Below are 18,856 nucleotides of genomic sequence, written 5' to 3' on the forward strand. Positions count from 1 at the left end.
CCAAATTCGTAGGAACGGCCCGGTGCAATATACCAACCTAACACAATTTAGGCAAAGCTAGATGTTACAGACTATTTTACCTGATGCTATTTACACGGTGGAACTTTCTTTGTAGGAAAAAAGAAAATGGTAGAATTTTCAATTTTCAATTTGAAAAGTAAAAAGCAAAGATATTTGGAAACGTGACTGCAGAACAAAAAAACCGAACTATTCCTATTCCTATTCCTATTCCCACCCTTTTTAGCATACAATCCGCCACACTCAATCACCGCCCAATTCCATTAACCAACTAAACTTTCCTCCTTACGTCTGCAGTCAAGAAGTGCCAGCAAACAAACCACCAACCAACCCAACACCCGCCGTTACCTCCATCGGCCGCTGCACGCCACCTCTCTTAACGTTTTTGATATCGACACCCCCCCTTCTCTTTCGCGGTTTCGTACCGAATTCGATACTTTCAAACGCGCCATTTCTATTATATTCTATTGGATTGGATCTCGGAAAGTGATATATACATTTTACTTTTTTCTTCTTCTCTCTTCTTCTTCTCTCTTCAGGTATATATATGTATAAAACGACGCCGTTTTGATTTGTTTTCATGAATGCAATGCTATTTTTTCCGATCATGAGTTGATTGATCTACGATTTTCTGTTAATGTATCTTTTTATTTTGTTAATATTTTGATCAAGTTTGATTGAGGTTTTTTAGATTTCAATTTTCATTGAATTTGGATTGTTTCAATCTCCGTTCATCTATTTTTGTTAATATAATGATATCTGGATTTTTGTTTGGTTTAATTCAGCTTAATTGTGGTTTTTGCGATTTTCAATTTTCATTGAACTTGGATCGTTTCAATCTCGATGGATTTTTGTGTTTCTCGATTGATTATCAATATTTTTTGGAAAGTGTTATAGATTGAAACGAGTTTTGTATTTTGATTTGGTTTTTTGTTCTTTGATCGTGGAATCATGTTAATTTTTATGATTGATCCAGCTGAATATGTTAAATTTTGTTAATTTGGGGATTTGATCCAGCTGAATAGTGGTGTTGAATTCTTCAAATTTAAGTAAACGATTTCTAAATTCACCCCAAAAAAACGCGGAGGTTTACTGGAATTGTGCTTTCTGATATTTAAGTATTAACTATGGAATGTTCTAAATCCCCCAAAAAAACGCGGAGATTTACCGGAATCGTGCTTTCTGATGTTTAAGTATTAACTGAATGTTCTAAATCTGCCCCCAAAAAACGCGGAGGTTTACTGGAATCGTGCTTTCTGATATTTAAGTATTAACTGTGGAATGTTCTAAATCCGCCCCCAAGAAACGCGGAGGTTTACCAGAATCGTGCTTTCTGATATTTAAGTATTAATTATGGAATGTTAATAGTTTCTTTAGAGTCTGCATTTGTCTATATGCGATTTAATTTAATCCAGCTGAATATGCTGCTGTGTTATGCTTGAATTACTCGTAAATGAAGTGAAATGTTACGTTTTTATTTGTATATTCCATTATTAAATGCAGTTCTTGCTTTCTTTTGATGCAGAGGTAATTGAGGCGCGAATTGTTTGCGTCTTGAATATAATGCAAGGTACAAAGTCTAAGACTTATCGCGTGTGTGAGTTTTAGTAGTGTTTGTTATTTTGTCTACATACAAAAAATGAAGTCTTATTTGATATTGAGATGTTGATTTGATTGTACAAATATTTGTTATGGCGTGGCGACTGATGATTATGGTTTTAGGAGAGGGATTATTAGTTCAAGAAGATGAGAGGAGTAGAAGTTTGGAGCCTGAAACCTCTGAGGATGAGTGGCGGAAATCTCGAGCTAGATCTCTTAGGAGAAGAGCAATGACTGCTTCAACGAGGCTCACTTATAGTCTCAGGAAGCGTAATAAACGTGTAGCGGATTATCAATTTGATTCAATTTTTATAGAAGATGTTCGAGATGCCAAAGAGGAAGAAGCCGTGAATTCATTTAGACTGGCATTACTTACAAGAGACCTGCTTCCCGATTCCCATGATAATTATCACACAATGCTGAGGTAATTCGTCTGACTGAACTTAAATTTACTTCTCATTTGGTAGCTTAATTTTACCACTTCAAATAAATGGAAATATCACTGGATCTCATCGATTCAAATGTCGAGGTACAATTTTTTATTTAACGTTAATCATGGAGAATTAGTCACACAAAGATGCAACATAAAGCACATTTCTGGAGAGACATTGTAGTTTCTGCCTCTCTTTAATATGATTTTTTCTTTCAAATTGGAGTATTCTTTTTTTTTTTTTTTGATAGATAGTATTCTTCCTTTTATATCATAGGGTTGGAACACAATTTAATTAATGAATTATTTATCGAGATTGCCGTTCTTTGATATTTTAAAACTTTTTCCAGAAACTTCTGTCAAGGAGAATTGATTTTTTTCAACAAGGCGAGTAGAATTGACCAAAAATATTTTTTATACTAGTTTTGTGCAAAAAGAAATTCTTTACACATGTAGTATATTACAGGCTGCTGCTGGTTTAATGCTGCAGGTTTCTGAAGGGCAGAAAATTTGACCTTGATAAAACGGTCCAGATGTGGGCAGATATGCTCCATTGGAGAAAGGAGTATGGAGCAGACTCTATTTTACAGGTAAAGTTTGGTAGTAGTTGGTTTTCCCTTTACTTAATAGGGAAGCTAGTCTTTAATTATTTGTGCACAATGATTGTAAGAGCTTATCTGAGTTTTCAACTCGAAACAGCCACCCAAAGCAAGTAGTTGTAGCGAGGGAAAATCTAACAGGAGATTTTTCCAAATATTATAAGTTTGATTAGGAATTATTTTAATCTTTTCATCTGAAGGAACATTAAAACAATGAATAATATGTAGGATTTCGTATATAAGGAGTTTGAAGAGGTTCAGCGTTATTACCCTCATGGTATGCACGGTGTGGACAAAGAGGGGCGGCCAGTGTATATTGAGAGACTTGGCAAAGTTGATCCCATCAAGTTGATGAATGTCACCACAATAGATCGATTTTTAAGATATCATGTTCAGGGATTTGAAAAATTGTTTCAAGAGAAATTCCCTGCATGTTCTATAGCAGCAAAGCGGCACATTGATAAAACAACTACAATAATTGATGTGCACGGCGTGGTAAATTCTATGCTTATAACAACATTTCAGAATGGCCTACATTCAGTCGAAATCGAAGTTTATTGTTACTTTCTATATTTTGCAGAATTGGTTGAGCTTTAGCAAAATTGCACATGAACTTGTTATGCGCATGCAAAAAATTGATGGTGATAACTACCCTGAGGTAACTAAATGTTGTAGTATGTTTAATTTGACTTGCTAGGAAAATCATAGTAGTGATCTTTAAATTGCCAATCTCAATTATTCAATTCCGAGATTCTTAAAAAGATAAAGAAGAAAGAAAGTCTGCAAGTAGTTTCTATTCATGATAGCTAAAAAATGCAATTTTGTACAAATTAGGGTTGTATGTTTTTATGTTCCTACTAAGTTCAGTGTTTGTGTTTCTTTTGTCATTATACAATTCATTTTTGTCATGCATATGTTGACATGGGTGCATGCATGTATGTGCACTCAAATACATGTCAAAAAGGAACCTGAATTAGGGATAGATATCATACAATGCACTGTACCCTTACTGCAAAATGAAAGTTGCATTTGGTAATTTTGGTATACAGACGTTGTGCACTTCTGAATGTGCTCTTCTTTTTCCAGACATTAAACCAGATGTTCATTGTCAATGCTGGTAGTGGGTTCAAGCTAGTATGGAATACAGCAAAAGGATTTCTTGATCCGAAGACCACAGCCAAAATAATTGTATATACTTTCTTTCTGTGCTTTCATTTGACTTTAGAAAGGAATGAGAAGAGTCTAAATGATTCATGCTGGATTTACAGGTTTTGGGCAGCAAGTTCCAGAGCAGATTGTTAGAGGTTATAGACTCATGGTATGTGTTGTTTTTTCACTGTCTCAGCTAGTTAACTGCTTCTATGTCTGTAATAATGAATATTTTACCACCGTTTCCTTTTGAACAGCCAACTTCCTGATTTTCTGGGTGGAAGTTGTTCATGCCCAAATGATGGAGGATGTCTTACATCTAACAAGGGACCTTGGAATGACCCTTCCATTTTGAAAGTATGACATCATTAGGATTCTTGCTCCTGCACTTGTTTGAATTCTATCAAGAATTATCGCTCAAACCTACAGCTAATACTCCCTTGTGCTATGTACAGTTGTTAAACTCTAGAGAAGAAACAAAGCCAACGAAATTTGGAAGTTCTTCTGTTGCTGATAGATTAGACACAGAGTCGTATCCTAGCATGGTCACTCATAAATTGGTAAAGTTTGAGTCCAGTATTCTTTTTTTTTTGTCCAGTTCGCGAGTCACATTCGTGCTGTTTTTGCATGATGTGAAGCTTTACTCATGACTATTTCTTCACAGGTTACAAACACTGAAATATCTGAACCTGGATCAACGTCAGAAGCAACATTGATTCCTTCAACCTTTATGCAATCAGTTCCTTCTAGCGAGAATGTGAGCTGTCTTTCTATTTTCTTGTTCAAGTGTTTTATCTTTTTTTACATGTAGAAGTTATAGGGTTCACCGGTTCAGGTATAGAGGGTAGAAAAAGGATACTAAGAATTATAAAATTGGGGAAATGCTGGAATGAAATTCTTTCCAAATACTCACTTGTTGGGAGAAGTTTATGTGGATTCCATTCCCTATTTGGTTGGACAAACTACCATATTTGTGGGACCCACATGAATTTCACCAGAGAATGAAGAATATGTTGGATGGTGGTGTTGTTGGCATTTTTCATTTATATCATATAATGTGAGTGGTATGCTACTTTTTATTACAGAAGACAAAGTATCAATCTTTATTTATTCCAATTCTACTGTTAATCCTCTTCAATTAATCATGATATTTAAAGACAAATGAAAATCAATCCTAAGAGACTAAGAGGTAACTTGTTAAAGAAATATGTAAAAGGTATGCTGGCATATGTTAAATATTTTATGATGAAGCAATAATGTGAGACGTTTTTCTAGACATCCTCTAACAATACATCTCTCATGATATTTATGAAACCTGAACACTAACATGAACACCAAATAAAACAGACACATGCAATGTCTAAAATATAGGACATCAGGATATAGTACACTCACATGCATATACATGTAAATATAGGAAGCGTAATGGTTGTGATCATGAGCGGAATTAATCTTGACCGTTCACTTGTAGTTGTATGGTGAGGCTTATCTCCTCACGTATACATATACCCACTTCATACAACAACAACCAAGCCTTATCCCACTAAGTAGGGTCAGCTACATGGATCAAATTACTTGATAGTGTTCTATCTTAAACAATATTTTGAGCACAAAGGTACCATAATGTAAGGGGTGTGTGTAAAAGGAATTTGACAATCAGACCATATTTGCTTAATTTTGAAAGAAAAAGGATTTGGTTTACTCGAAAAATATTTGAGGTCCAAAATCACACAGTACAAATTAGAAGGATCACAAGTGTTATTAAAAACTTCGAGCTTTCACATTTTATTTTTATCTAGAGTTTCTCTAAATAAAGTAGATAGTAAGTGAAACACTTCATGGGTTCCATCCACATTCCATACTAGCTAAATTCTGTCATTTTCGTCATGAAAATATTGGTCGGGATACTTTTGTTGCGAAATTAAAAATTTGAGGATACTAACACCAAGATAAAGATTTCAAACATAATTGGAAGTTTGTATAATATTTAATTTTTTCCCTAAATTTTAATAAATTGGCAGGGAACGTGAGGCCTTTTTTGGCCCTACACCAATTTCAACTTCCATAAAGGTTGATGGAAATATGATCGTCAAATACCATAGTTACCAAATTTTGAACTTAATGGAAAGAAGGAAAAAGTTTTGGAATAAAAGTGAAAGTCAATATAACCTTCAATATTAAATAGATAGTTAAAAGTCAATTTTCTGTAAAAAAATAAATAAAACTGGTGTACGGGGAAATTTTTATGAATTAAAGTGGCACCAATAGGCCTTTTACGACTGTCCTCAAGGGGACTCGAACTGAACACCTTGAGATTACAAGGCTAGGCTCTAACCACTGAACTAGCACCTCAAGTGTAATTTTCAGTCATTTGTATATTTACAGTTTTGCATAATATATTAGTTTATATTGTCACATTGTTTATAATATTGAATAACTGCAACTCATGTATGATATGGAACTATATTGCAGAAAAGGATGAGAGACCGTGCACCTATCTGCAACCTAGTTGAGCCAAACAATGATGCCAAAGAAGTTGGTGATGTTGATTTACCAAGTACGTCATCCAAAATCATGCATATTATAATTATGGATTTTTTTTTTTTTTTTTTGACTAAAGGTTTGTGTTTTATTATGTTAAGCTCCCAAAATATGGTAAAATTTTGTTTTAGTTTCTAAACTTTAAAAAATATATTTTGTCCTTTATTTCTTGAAATGTACTATTCGTGGTCCACTGCTCCTTGTTGTGAACTTTGTCTTATTAATTTTTGACGTTTCAAATGGAGTGCCACCTTAGTTTTGTTCACATAGCCAAAAATACTTATTGGCTGCAGATGTGTTTAAAAACGCCAGTTCAAGTCATTTCTGCAATATACCCAATTAAAACCCTACTCTTCCTCATTTGGTTTCCTTCCTCGTCGATCCAGCAGAATCCTAATGCCGACACTCCTTACCCGTCAGAGTTTGCGTAGGCCCAGTAGTGATAGAATCTCCAGTTTGAACCCCCATTGGATCAATATTCTCAATCAAACAAATAATAACTACATTATCAACTAAATCCCCCTTAACCTCAAGCTCATATTCTTTCTAATCAAAGAATTTCAATCAAAACTTGATTGGTGAAGTTAACACCTGGCTTAGAAAATTTCCACCGAACCTTTTCTAGTGGAGGTCGGACTCCCGATCAACAGAAACTGTCCAATTTTGTTGTTTACATGGAGGCACTCTTTGAGGTTGGTTCTAATACCAGAAGGTGGGGTTTTAATCCCATTATTCTTCTTGGTTTGTTTGAACAAATTTTTGTCTTCATCTTTCTTAATGGCTGAGTTTCTCCCTAATGAGTTCCGTGTCGTATTTCTACAATGCGCCGCTCCGAAAATACCACGATGAGATTGAGTGTTGTCTGGCAACCCATGGTTGGAAAAAGGATGCCGATCGCTTTTATTTGAGAACCCGCTCCACCAAATGTCACGGGCATGATATAGGTCCTGCCAGCCATTTCATCATCACATCATTTCTTTCCTTCTGGAGATACAAGGTTTGAGAATTAGCGTCCTTTCCCAAAATTGGAAAACAATGCGGAAATACAGTTCCTAGTTCCCACCTAAGCTTTGACCAGTCTTTGTTAAATCGACGAGGAAGAAGAAACAACCTATGAAGAAGACTAGAGTTTCATTTTCAATTTGGTAAATTGGGGAAACGATGTGGCTTCGTGCGGTGGAGATGTTTTAAACACATCACCAGTCCACGGATATTATTTTCCCAAGTGTACAGGTCAGAGAACTCCATTTGACACTGAGCTGTTAATGAGATGAATTCCACAACAAGAACAATGAATAGTACATTTTAGGAAATGGAGGAAGAAAATATACTTTTTGAAGTTGAGAGATTACGACTCTAGTTTATATTCTGGGGGACTAGTAATTAGTTAACCCTTTTACCGTATTTAGCAGATGATGCTCTTGTTATGTGCTCTATATGATAATATTAGAATATGTGACATAACCTCAGTAATCTTTGCTTACATGACTTTGAGTATGGAGAAAATGAAAGCAGGAATTTGATGTAGTTTAAATTTATTTAGAAAACTATTTCTCTTGGTCCAGTCTTAACCAAGTCATGTGACACGTGGTCCTAAGGCCACCATGTTTTCAGAACAGAATAGAAATTATGGCTTTATATTTCTCTCTGTGCCAGAGACTTCTCTTTGGAAGTTCAGTTTTTATGCTCTGGAATATAGTATTCTTTGTTGCTTAAGCGATCTTATCTTACAACTTAATTAACTGTTTGAGCAACATTGACTTGTTTCCTTTTCTAGTTACAAGAATTCCATATCCTGCACTAATTATACTTTGAAAAATGGTGCATCTGATAGGGGGTTCAAGCAACAATATTTCAAGACAACCAAAGAAGCTAATTTCCTATGTCCGGAGTACATTGGATCAAATCATAGTCAAAGTGTTAGCTTGTATATATGTAGTATTTGCCGCACTTGGAAATTTTTTTGTGGTTCGCTCTGTCAACAACCAACCAAGAAGCCATCAGAAAATCCAGCATGTGGAATCCAGCTCTCTTGAACCATTAACCACCCCGGATATAAAGGAGCCAATTTGGCAGAGGTTGCGGGATTTGGAGGCAGTAGTGACTGAGATGGCTAATAAACCGAGAACAATTCCTCGTGAGAAAGAGGATATTCTTCAAGAGTCGTTGAGTCGTATAAAAGGAATAGAATTTGACTTGCAAAAGACAAGGAAGGTAGTGCCAGTCTCCTGTGATTAAGTTGATCCCTTTGAAGGACATACTCCCTCCGGAATGAAATATAAGCAAAAGTGGTGGTTGAGAAATCGGTGTATGCGGTTAAGAATTTAGTCCACATACATCAACTTTTCAAGTACCCTTTTTGCTTATATTTCATTCCGGAGGGAGTATTGTTTAAAGAATTCATATTACTGTGTTGATTGAGTTTGCTTCTTCATTTTAGGCACTGCTTGCAACTGCTTCAAAGCAAGCTGAGCTTGCTGAGTCACTGGAAAGCTTAAAAGATAACAAATTTGATGTAAGTTGCTATCACCTCTCATCTCCAGTTTGAGAACTTAATGTATTAACTTTGTTAATCAAAATAGACTGTTTTATAATGTATCCAGTGCATAGTGCATACCTTTAGATTCATTTAATGCAGAACATCATAGAATTCCACTTGGAAGATTTTTTTACATTTATATCAAAACTGACATGAGCTAAAGAACAAAACTCATCATATTTGCACTGTGAACCTTCTTTCAAGGCTGGTTGCATTTCAATGTTTTACTTGATATTTTTAAATGTGTTTCCAGATGGAATAAATGTATCTCGTCTCATATCATATGGTATTGGTTAATATATTTTTAGATGTTATAGCCTTAAATAGTGTTGTAATACTTTTTTCCTACCAGAACTTCATTCTTTGTTTGTATGTACTGATAAAGATCACTTTCTAAAAATACAGGGGACAAAATCATGTTGGCCTAAAAATAGTAAATATGCCCCTGGAAGATGAGTATACCTCTCTACATCATACGTTTGCAAAGCTTGCCAGTATATTGTTTTTGATACTCTGCGGCTGAATTACTACCGGATCTAAACTTCTCTTGACTTATATAAAGGATTTATTCTCATAGGTGACTTTACTTCTGTGATATATCCACAGGATTTTGTACTCACACACACACCCTGGAAGAAATGGAAGTATCTTGTAATACCCATCTTTTCAGGTTTGAGGAATGAGATATGGGGAGTAGACAGCCCCAATCTATTCAAGGCAGCAAGAAGTTTTTATGAGGGCTCTGGACTCTGAGTTATTCCTCTCAATAGGTATTATTATGTCAACCACATTGTTTTCTTACTACATTTCCTGTACAGAGAGTACATAGCTACAAAAAATGCTACTCAAATTCAGATGTATTTATTTTAATACTAGTAGCATTTATATGCAAAAAAAAAAAAGGAAACTTTTCAGGTGATACATAAATACATAGTGACTGTTGTACTTTACCTTGGACTTGATGAATATATCTTTCTGTTTTCTAGTGTTTATTTTCTTCTTAGAGAGTTCCATAAGCACTAGATCCTTTCTAGAATCCACTCAGTCACAGCCACCGCTGCTAGTAGTTCTTCTGCCCTACAACACAATGGTTGTGCCCCTTGTGAGATGCACACATCTCAGACTAGAAAACATGACTCTCACTCCCACAACAAAGACATATAAAGTCAATACACAAATACTGTTATAGGCCCGCTTGTTTTGGATTTTTTCAAAAGAAAAATATTCTATTTGTTTAACAATTTTTTTTTATTATTTTAATAATGGTTGCTTCATTTTTTTTTTGGTTAAAGTGCACTTTTCTCCCTTAACTTTCAAAAATTTATTAGGGGTGGAAAATTTTTTGAAAATTTGTAGTTTTTGTACATAGGGAGCCAAAATTGCAAGTTTTTGAAAGTTAGGGGTGGAGAAGTGCACTTTAGCCTTTTTTTTTTTTTAATAACATCATTTTTAACCTCAATATTTGATTTCATACACATAAATAACTAAATGATATTTTTCAGTTTTACATAAATGATGTGTTTGTAGGCGTGTGTTATGAAGCTGAAGCTAAACGACTTTAACAATAAGTATACAACTCTTAGGCCCTTTTTGGATTGACTTATTTTGGGCTTATATGAGCTTATTTACCAACATAATCCTTTGTGAATGCGTTTGGGTGAATTAATTAAAATAGCTTATCACAGTTTCATAAGCTGCTTATAGCATATTTTAACAAGCTCTCACTACTAGCTTACACAATGGCTTATACGGAGCTTTTGAATAATATAGGATCAGTTTCGAATCCGACAAGCCCCCTTTTTTCTTAAACTTACGTATTAACGCAACTTATCTTTTTTCTATACGCATACCTTTTGCTATTAATTTATGGGTTAATAGTGCTTTAACCTCCTGTAATTTAGGTCATTTCTGATTTTTCCCCTTGTAAAATAATTTTTTTGAATTTCATCCTTGTAATATGAAGATTTTTTGGTTTTGGACCTTCATGAAAAATTTCATCCCCTGTAAATTGAGAAAATTTAGGTTTACCCCCCTTGTAATTTGAGCAAATTTCGATTTACCCCCTGTTAATTTGAGCAAATTTCGGTTTACCCCCCTGCTATATCTTCGATTTTGTACAGTCAAAATTCATTAAGGTCCAAAACCAAAAATATTCAAATTACAAGGACGAAATAAAAAAAATAAAAAATTACAGCGGATAAAATCGAAAATGACCTATATTACAGGGGGTAAAACACTATTAACCCTTAATTTATTCATCTTTCCCCTATCTTATATAGGAAGTTATTGTTTTTGTTCTATTTATTTATTATTATATTAAAATAAATACTATATCTTCAGTCATGTTTTCTTACTACCTATAATCAAGGTTTGATTATTTTTTTAGGTTAAATAAGTAAATGGTCCCCTAAAATATACCAACATTTGATTTTAGTCATTTTAAAATTTTCCTTAAGTTTTTGGTCCCTCCAAAATTTTTCATTCATGAAATTAATCCCTACTTTTTAGTCAACTCATGTCTAACCTTCATACTATTTTTTAATAAAATTTTCCATAAATGGGTATAAAATTATGACAATATTTTCAAAATAAAAAATTAGAATTTTTTAACTGACATGAATTTAATATGAATTTTTTAGCACCAAAAACATAAAAATTCATATTTAATTCATGTTTCGTTAAAAAAAATCTAATTGTTTTTTTGAGAGATTGTCATAATATTCTACGGAAAATTTAATTTAAAAATATGAAGGTTAATTTCATAGATAGAAAATTGTAGAGGGATCAAAAACCTAATGAATATTTTAGAGGGACTAAAATCAAATGTTGGTATATTTAGGAAGACCATTTCCTTATTTAACTTTTTTTTTAAATTAATTTTTTCTTCCGGGAGAGGTGTTTTAAATTAATCTTTTAAGAGGCAAAAAAAATGGGTGAATATATTAGAAAGGAGTGGAAACGAAGTTACGCACACGGTGTGCCTAAAAGTGGTTCACAACATAGTCAAAATAAACATAAAGCAAAAAACAAGAAGACAAAGAGCCTATAATGACATTTAGAAGTGATAATCCTAGACAAATGGACGAATTCGTTCACCAAGTATGAAGATCGAAACAAAAATTAGGTAATAAGTGCTTATGTAATTCACGTTCAAACACTTCAGTTTATGTAATTATTTTTTCGTATACATATCCAAATGGAAAAAGTTTATTAAATATAAGAACTTATGATGTAAGCTCTTATGCTATAAGTCCTTATTTCGATTTTGTTACATGCCTTTATGTGTTAATCTTCTTTCACTTCGGTTTGTTATGCAATATGTTGAAATCTGTTAAGTACATTCAATGTTTCTTTTACTTATAGCCTGTCTTTCAAGTGCTTATCTATCATACATATATCAAGCATAATGAAAATATTTTTATATCTGAAAATTAATTAACAATATATCTAAAAAATGGTTATATTGTTTTTTACTTCAATGAAAATAAAAATTGCAACCGCGCAACCCACAAGTCTTTAGTCTAGTTATAAATAAAAGTGAGTTATATACGTCGTTCGAATCAACAACTAATAAGATGTGGTGACAACTAGGGTACCCATGGAAGAATGGTGAGTAATTTACCTCAACCTATACACATTAGCCACATAAGTACATTTTTAAGTGGTATCCATGAACTATCTTGACCCCACCAACAAATTGCTCATTTTCATTGGTTGGTGGGTAAATTACCCACCATTCTTCAAAGGTAATCTAGAAAAAAGCATAAGATGTTTATTTTATGAGGGTGGGTGTGTTATCTAATTTTTACATAAAGGAATTGAACTATTTTGCATGAAGAGCGAATCTACTCATATGATACTTGGATAACATGTGTCTACTAACTAACCTTGAAAACTTCCCTTACCGCATAAATTTTCAAATTCTTGTACTTGTAGTAGAGAAACTTTGCTTCAAATGTCAATCTTTGAGGGAAAGCTCTAGGTTCTTTTGACTTTAGAAAATAATTCGAGCTATCGCACTTTTCTTGAGTGTGATCATTCGAGAAATGCCAAGAGAGTTTTCAGTTTACCAATGCATAAATATGCAGTCTACCACATGGATCCAAAATCAATGTTTCATCAGAAGGGACTAAATTGCATATAAAATTTATGCGGTAAAACTTATTTTGTGTTTGAATCCTCAAGTGGCAAACTTGGGGTTGACATGAAATGGACGAATTTAGTGTGTCATATAAATTTCTATTGATGTGTCACTGATGCGTGATCCATATTAAAGGTCACATGTTCATTCAAAGTTAACGGAGTGACCATTTTGACTGACGCATTGCAGTTTTCGAGACGTATTTTCGGATTTGTAAAACTCAGACAATTTTGATCCACGCTTACAATGTTGAGGGCCAATTAACCTATTCATTCAAACAATCATTTTCAAGAAACCAGGTCACATAATAGGTGGAAACAGAATATCAATGCACCACTAGGGCTCGGTAATTAACTTTGCCTCAGACAATTAATATAGGGGTACCAGACATTCCCGTTCGTGATGCACTCTATATTGCAAACCGATATAGGTCACCCCTTAGCTTAGCCTAGCTTAGTTTGTATAGCACATACCTTAACACCTTGGGTTGGCTGATTCTGCAACGGCTCCACCAGCTGACAAATCGTCTATGGAAGATAAAACTAGGGTACAAGTAACCTTAAGCACATAGTTAGAGCTCCTAATCTCCTTGCGGAGGATACAAGGTCATGTATGCGAAAGTATGATTTCTCAGAAATATGGTACATTATGTTAGTTTATGATGCAAAATTCAATGGGATAGCTTACTACTTAAATGACGTTGTAAGGAACAAGCCAATACTAATTTTCTGTTTAATTTATTTTATTTCGGTATCATATCATGTTACTTATTTTCTTGGCTTCACATAGTATGATACATTTTCAAAGAGAGGGATCTCTCTTTTCTTATTGAGTAGTGTATATCCAGAAATATAAATTGAAGTACATTTATTTCAGCCCAAATTACACATCAAGAGAGGGTTTTAAATGAGCTGGCCGAAAGTATACTTTCGGACAAATCCAGTCCAAAAAATAATTTAGTACTTTTTCTACAGGCCATATCAATTAACAAAATTTATAGCATTGGACACATATCCATTGACCTCTCAAACATTGTGTTCTATCTTCCACAGACGTCTGTGATACTGACATTATTGATGGAACAACCATTTTGACATTCTTCAGGAAACTTTGAATTTAACATACTCTCCCTCAGGATGAATGCAGGTTTACTGGGAGGAGGAAGTGATGCAGTTTCACTGTTAAGCATAGAAATTACTGCAGCCATAGCGGGCCTATCTTTGGCAAGTTCTTGTGCACACAATAGTCCTATATGTATGCACCTTGAAATATAATTATGATGACTAGGATCATATATTCCTTGATCTATTAGAGATAAAATGTTGTCTTCCCTCCATTGTATCCATACCTATGAGATAAAAGAAAAAATAAATAACCAGACATTGGAATGTTGTGTCAATAAAATAACAAAGGCCATAATTGAGCCAAAATGTGTTTGTTAAGGCTTACATATCCCAAAAGGCTCAGAGCATGTTCATTTTCGTAAAAACTTGAGTTCCTTCTCCCGGTAACAATCTCTAATATCAAAACACCAAAGCTAAACACATCTGATTTCTCTGAAAATAGTCCTTGCATTGCATACTCGGGAGACATATAGCCACTGCATCAAAATACAAAAATTTATTCTCCAATGGTTACTCCTATAATATTGGATAAGGAAGGCGCACTTACTAAGTTCCAACAATCCTGCTAGTATTGGCCTGATCTTCACCTCCTCCAAAGATTCTAGCCATACCAAATTCTGATATTTTTGGATTCAACTCCTCATCTAACAAGACATTACTTGCCTTCAAATCTCTATGAATAATTCTTAGTCTGGAATCTCTGTGGAGATATAGCAATCCACGAGCTATTCCTTCTATTATGTTGTACCGTGTCCTCCAATCTAGGAGTTTATTTTTTGATGGATCTAAAAAGGTAGTAATTCATTAGTTTAAACATAATTATATCAAAATATAAAGTGAAGACATCAAAATCATTTGCTTCCAGAAAAACTCATTTGCGGTGAAACAATTGTTTATTCTTAAAAATACTATACGCAAGCTAAAATAAAGTGAAAGATGAAAGTGTGGATTTGTATAAGAGAAAGTGTTAAAGGGGGCTTTAAAGAACTAACCAAAGATGAATGCATCCAAACTTCTGTTTAGCATGTACTCATACATCAACATCTTTTCATCGCCTTCAATACAGCAACCAACAAGTCTTACAAGATTGCGGTGTTGAAGCTTACAAATAACCACTACTTCATTCATGAACTCCTGCAGCCCTTGACCAGATGCTCTTGAAAGTCTTTTAACTGCTATTTCCCGACCATCTTGCAGTTTCCCCTAGAACAAAACATATGTGACAACTGCTATAGTATATATATGATGGTTTAAAAATAGTATAACTTTGTCGCATTTAAGGTACCTTGTATACGGGACCAAAACCACCTTGTCCAAGTTTGTTGGAAAAGTGGAAGTTGTTTGTGGCAGTTGCAAGTTTTTCAAAATCAAATTTTAATAGCTCTTGTAGTTTGATTTGCGACATTTCTCCAATTACGTTGTCGCTAGCATAATCTTCTGGTGATCCACCTTTATTGGAAGCTTTGTTGCTCTTTTTCCTTGCTGATTTAATGAAGTGCCGCAATTTAGCTGTAGTGGAAAACATAATTTGAGCTTAGTTCCTCATCAATGGAAAGTATGATGACTAAAGTTGAATACATGATGATTGTATAATATCTGGGTGGTTTGATGTCCTTCTCCAGAAGATATATGCACAGATGACAATCATGAGGGTTCCAATTATTGTTGTACCTATAATGATGATCGTCTTGTTTCTCCCTCTATCTGTATATATGAAAAATTTAAGTTTAAATTATACGAAATTAAATACAGTCCTAACTCCTACGATAAAGAATCAAGTTAATGACCTACCAAGTTCTCCATTGGCTACGCGAACATATAGATCAAGTCCTCCTCTTTGAAATTGTTGTATGTCACGTAGATTGCCGGTCCAAGACATACAACCAATCCCATCATCATGAGAATATGCAAGGCAAGAGCAATTCTCCAAGCATAGGCTTCTGCATATGTCTGATGTAACAGTCAAACCTTCAGCAAAATCTGGAACTTTAATCATTTGTAGTTTCAAAAACCCATCTTCCTTTGTACTTGTGGTTTTATTGTTGACCCTTTCACACTGCAAAGGTGTCCTTCGAACACACCCACCGGTCCAGTTATGTATATTCCATTGTTCTATGTTTCTGGGTTCAAACCCTCTCAAACAGCTACATGTTGGTGAGCTCAATGAATTACAACTTGCAAATGCCCCACATAAGTCGTAAACATCACACTTTGATTCCCGACTTGTCCATAGAACTTGCACTTCTTTCTTCTCATCATCCCACCCCGTTTCTTCTAATTCTCCTTTTGAATTTAGGTTATAGATAAAAAATTCATCATCATTTTGTACTGCATAATATATGTAAATATTCCCTTCTCCATCATCTCCTCCTCGAAAACCAAAAAAATATGAATCTATCATTGACTGTATTCCAGTGAAGACCTCGCCATTCCACGGTCCACTTCGCCAATATGGTCGACTTCCATTCCAAATGAACACTTCAATTATATTTGGGGGGCGTTCAAAAATACTACTATAGAAGTTGCCAACAGATGGGTCAGAAGGGCTTTTCCATGCTTCGAGATTTACACTCTTACTTGTTCTTTTGTTGATTGAAAGCTTCATACTAGGCAGTAATGTATCTGTAGGTTGCTGAATACTTTGCCATAAAATGTTTCCAGTTGTAAAAGGACAAGGTTACCAAAGTCTGAAAAGCTGAGAACTTGTATTTGTTGCTATGTTGGAAACACTTGATGACCAAATGACTCGTTTCTGTCCATTCAATACCACAAGATTTCCATCTTCAAATATTGTGACAATCCCATTAGAATCATTCAGTGGTTAGTTTCTGTTAGCCACCCATATGATTGTAGATTGAGACTTCCACCAAATTCCAACGTAGCGGTTTGTAGAATTTTTAGGGCTAAAGAATCCAAAGGTGAAGTTACCGTCTTTGGAGATTAGAGTTTCAGGGTCTTTGATAAATTGAGATGATGTGATGGTGTCTATACCAACACTAACATGTAGCAAATAGCAACACAAAATGAATAAAACAGTAGCTGAAATCCATAAGGAAGATGAGTAGTATATGATCAACAGTTATTTCATTTTTACTACATTATCGTATCAACTTGTATCCTCTCAGATCTATGAGAATGAGAACAATTTCTGTACCTCACATGATTGATAAAATAATATCAGTTTGTCTAAATGCTTTTTAAAACTATAACTTTGAATCATTCCTTGTTTACATCAAAAGCAACCTCATCTAGTCTAATATTACATAGTTAATTACTTTAATCATAAAAAGTCAATGATTTTAAAAACGATAAAAAAGGGTATCCTGTTTTTCATGAACCACTTTAGATTGTTTATACAAGTGCACCAGCAGTTGACTTGTCACAGCAGGTTATATGAGTCTTTATAATTTGAGAACTCACTTCTTTAATAGGAAAATCTATTAACAGAATATTTTTAAACAATCATTTTATACCAAAACTGAAATCGTGGACCATAATTCCTTGTTTGCCTCTTTTATGAACAAGTCTCCAATGAATACATGCATGGTTCTTGTCAAGTGTATCACATTGAAATAGTTATGAACTGAACATGAGTTTGTAAGTGAGAGAAAATCTTCACCCTAAGATTCGGTTTTGTAAAATTGAGTTAGGCCCAACCGAAATTTTAATACTATTACTTTTTCTACCCAAAGGAAGCGTTTTCCATGGTCCAACCGCCCAAAAATGCATCAAACACTGTACAAACCGTCAAAACCTTTGGTGAAACGCCATCGTCCAAAATAACTGAGAGTTTTCGGATTATATAATCCGAACCTCTCTAAATATTTTCGGATTATATATTCCGAACAGCGCAAGAATGTGTTTAAGAATGATGAAGATCTTCAAACTTTCTTTCTAACTATGTGTTTAAATAAACATCTTTATCGTAGAGTTCAGCAGAGAGTTTTTTGACAGCATGATGAAGATCTTCGGCATGTTGAATATCTTCAACATATACCTATATATTATTTAAAATAGAATAAAATAAAATAAAATAATTCAACAACATAAAACTAACCATAGATCTATAATGAATTTAACAACATAAAACACGTAATAAAAACAACATAAAAAACATAATAACATAAAACATAACAGATCACAGACCAGCTAAACTAACGTATTCTTCTGGTGCGTCCAGCAGTGCCCTGAACAATTTCGGATTATATAATCCGAAACATCCCTCGCGCTACATAAAGTACGAAGTTTCAGATTATATAATCTGAAAAGTTTCGATAGGGTTTCATATTATATAATCCGGGACAAGTCATAGTTTCAGACGGTGGTATGTTACTCATTAAACACATTTTTCAATGGTTTTTACCAGCTTTAATAGATGCTAAAACGCCTTTGACACACTTTTTTTTTAACTATGCATTAAGTGTAGTTACAAAGTATGCACCCATTCCCCCTCATAGAAAGAGTGTAGTTACAAAGTATGTTACTCACACTCTCTCCTCCTCTTCCTTCCTTCTACAACAATGTGTTTTCATCGTTGGCCTTTCATCGAGATTTACACTCTTACTTGTTCTTTTGTTGATTGAAAGCTTCATACTAGGCAGTAATGTATCTGTAGGTTGCTGAATACTTTGCCATAAAATGTTTCCAGTTGTAAAAGGACAAGGTTACCAAAGTCTGAAAAGCTGAGAACTTGTATTTGTTGCTATGTTGGAAACA

At 34.2% G+C, this 18,856-nt stretch overlaps 2 protein-coding genes across 5 annotated transcripts; one reads left to right on the top strand and one right to left on the bottom strand.

Annotated features, from left to right (window-relative positions):
- The first annotated feature begins 181 nt into the window (after positions 1 to 181).
- Positions 182 to 9,867, top strand: LOC25498344 (phosphatidylinositol/phosphatidylcholine transfer protein SFH9). 4 transcript variants are annotated; one of them, XR_003006885.2, is made up of 16 exons: positions 184 to 557; positions 1,544 to 1,588; positions 1,741 to 2,041; positions 2,538 to 2,637; positions 2,875 to 3,141; positions 3,227 to 3,304; positions 3,733 to 3,834; positions 3,915 to 3,964; positions 4,053 to 4,152; positions 4,251 to 4,355; positions 4,460 to 4,552; positions 6,268 to 6,352; positions 8,171 to 8,550; positions 8,777 to 8,851; positions 9,281 to 9,452; positions 9,546 to 9,867. XR_003006885.2 is itself a non-coding variant. In XM_039827328.1 (15 exons), the coding sequence occupies exons 2-15, from the start codon at positions 1,582 to 1,584 to the stop codon at positions 9,626 to 9,628; spliced, it is 1,890 nt and encodes a 629-aa protein (XP_039683262.1). In that variant the 5' UTR covers positions 182 to 557; positions 1,544 to 1,581; the 3' UTR covers positions 9,629 to 9,867. The 4 variants fall into 4 exon arrangements, 3 of the variants coding, with proteins under 3 accessions (XP_039683262.1, XP_024625980.1, XP_039683263.1); XM_039827328.1 differs by lacking the exon at positions 9,281 to 9,452 and having other exon boundaries at positions 182 to 557; positions 9,482 to 9,867; XM_024770212.2 differs by having other exon boundaries at positions 9,281 to 9,867.
- A 4,032-nt stretch (positions 9,868 to 13,899) lies between these two features.
- LOC25498345 (G-type lectin S-receptor-like serine/threonine-protein kinase At1g11330) lies at positions 13,900 to 16,808 on the bottom strand (the record flags this gene model as incomplete). Its single annotated transcript, XM_039827943.1, has 7 exons — positions 13,900 to 14,364; positions 14,466 to 14,616; positions 14,688 to 14,925; positions 15,133 to 15,343; positions 15,426 to 15,609; positions 15,706 to 15,844; positions 15,932 to 16,808. Coding segments are annotated over 7 exons (2,109 nt in total), but the record flags the coding sequence as incomplete, so codon positions are not given.
- Between the last annotated feature and the right edge of the window lie 2,048 nt (positions 16,809 to 18,856).

Source organism: Medicago truncatula, chromosome 7 (assembly GCF_003473485.1).
Source record: "Medicago truncatula cultivar Jemalong A17 chromosome 7, MtrunA17r5.0-ANR, whole genome shotgun sequence".
Classification (NCBI taxonomy): Eukaryota; Viridiplantae; Streptophyta; class Magnoliopsida; order Fabales; family Fabaceae; genus Medicago; species Medicago truncatula.

Bases quoted from the DNA above. Each gene is read 5' to 3' on its own strand.
- LOC25498344 (XM_039827328.1), top strand. The intron at 2,638-2,874 runs GTAAAGTTTGGT...AATAATATGTAG, and splicing joins GAGCAGACTCTATTTTACAG to GATTTCGTATATAAGGAGTT. The intron at 4,153-4,250 runs GTATGACATCAT...TGCTATGTACAG, and splicing joins ATGACCCTTCCATTTTGAAA to TTGTTAAACTCTAGAGAAGA.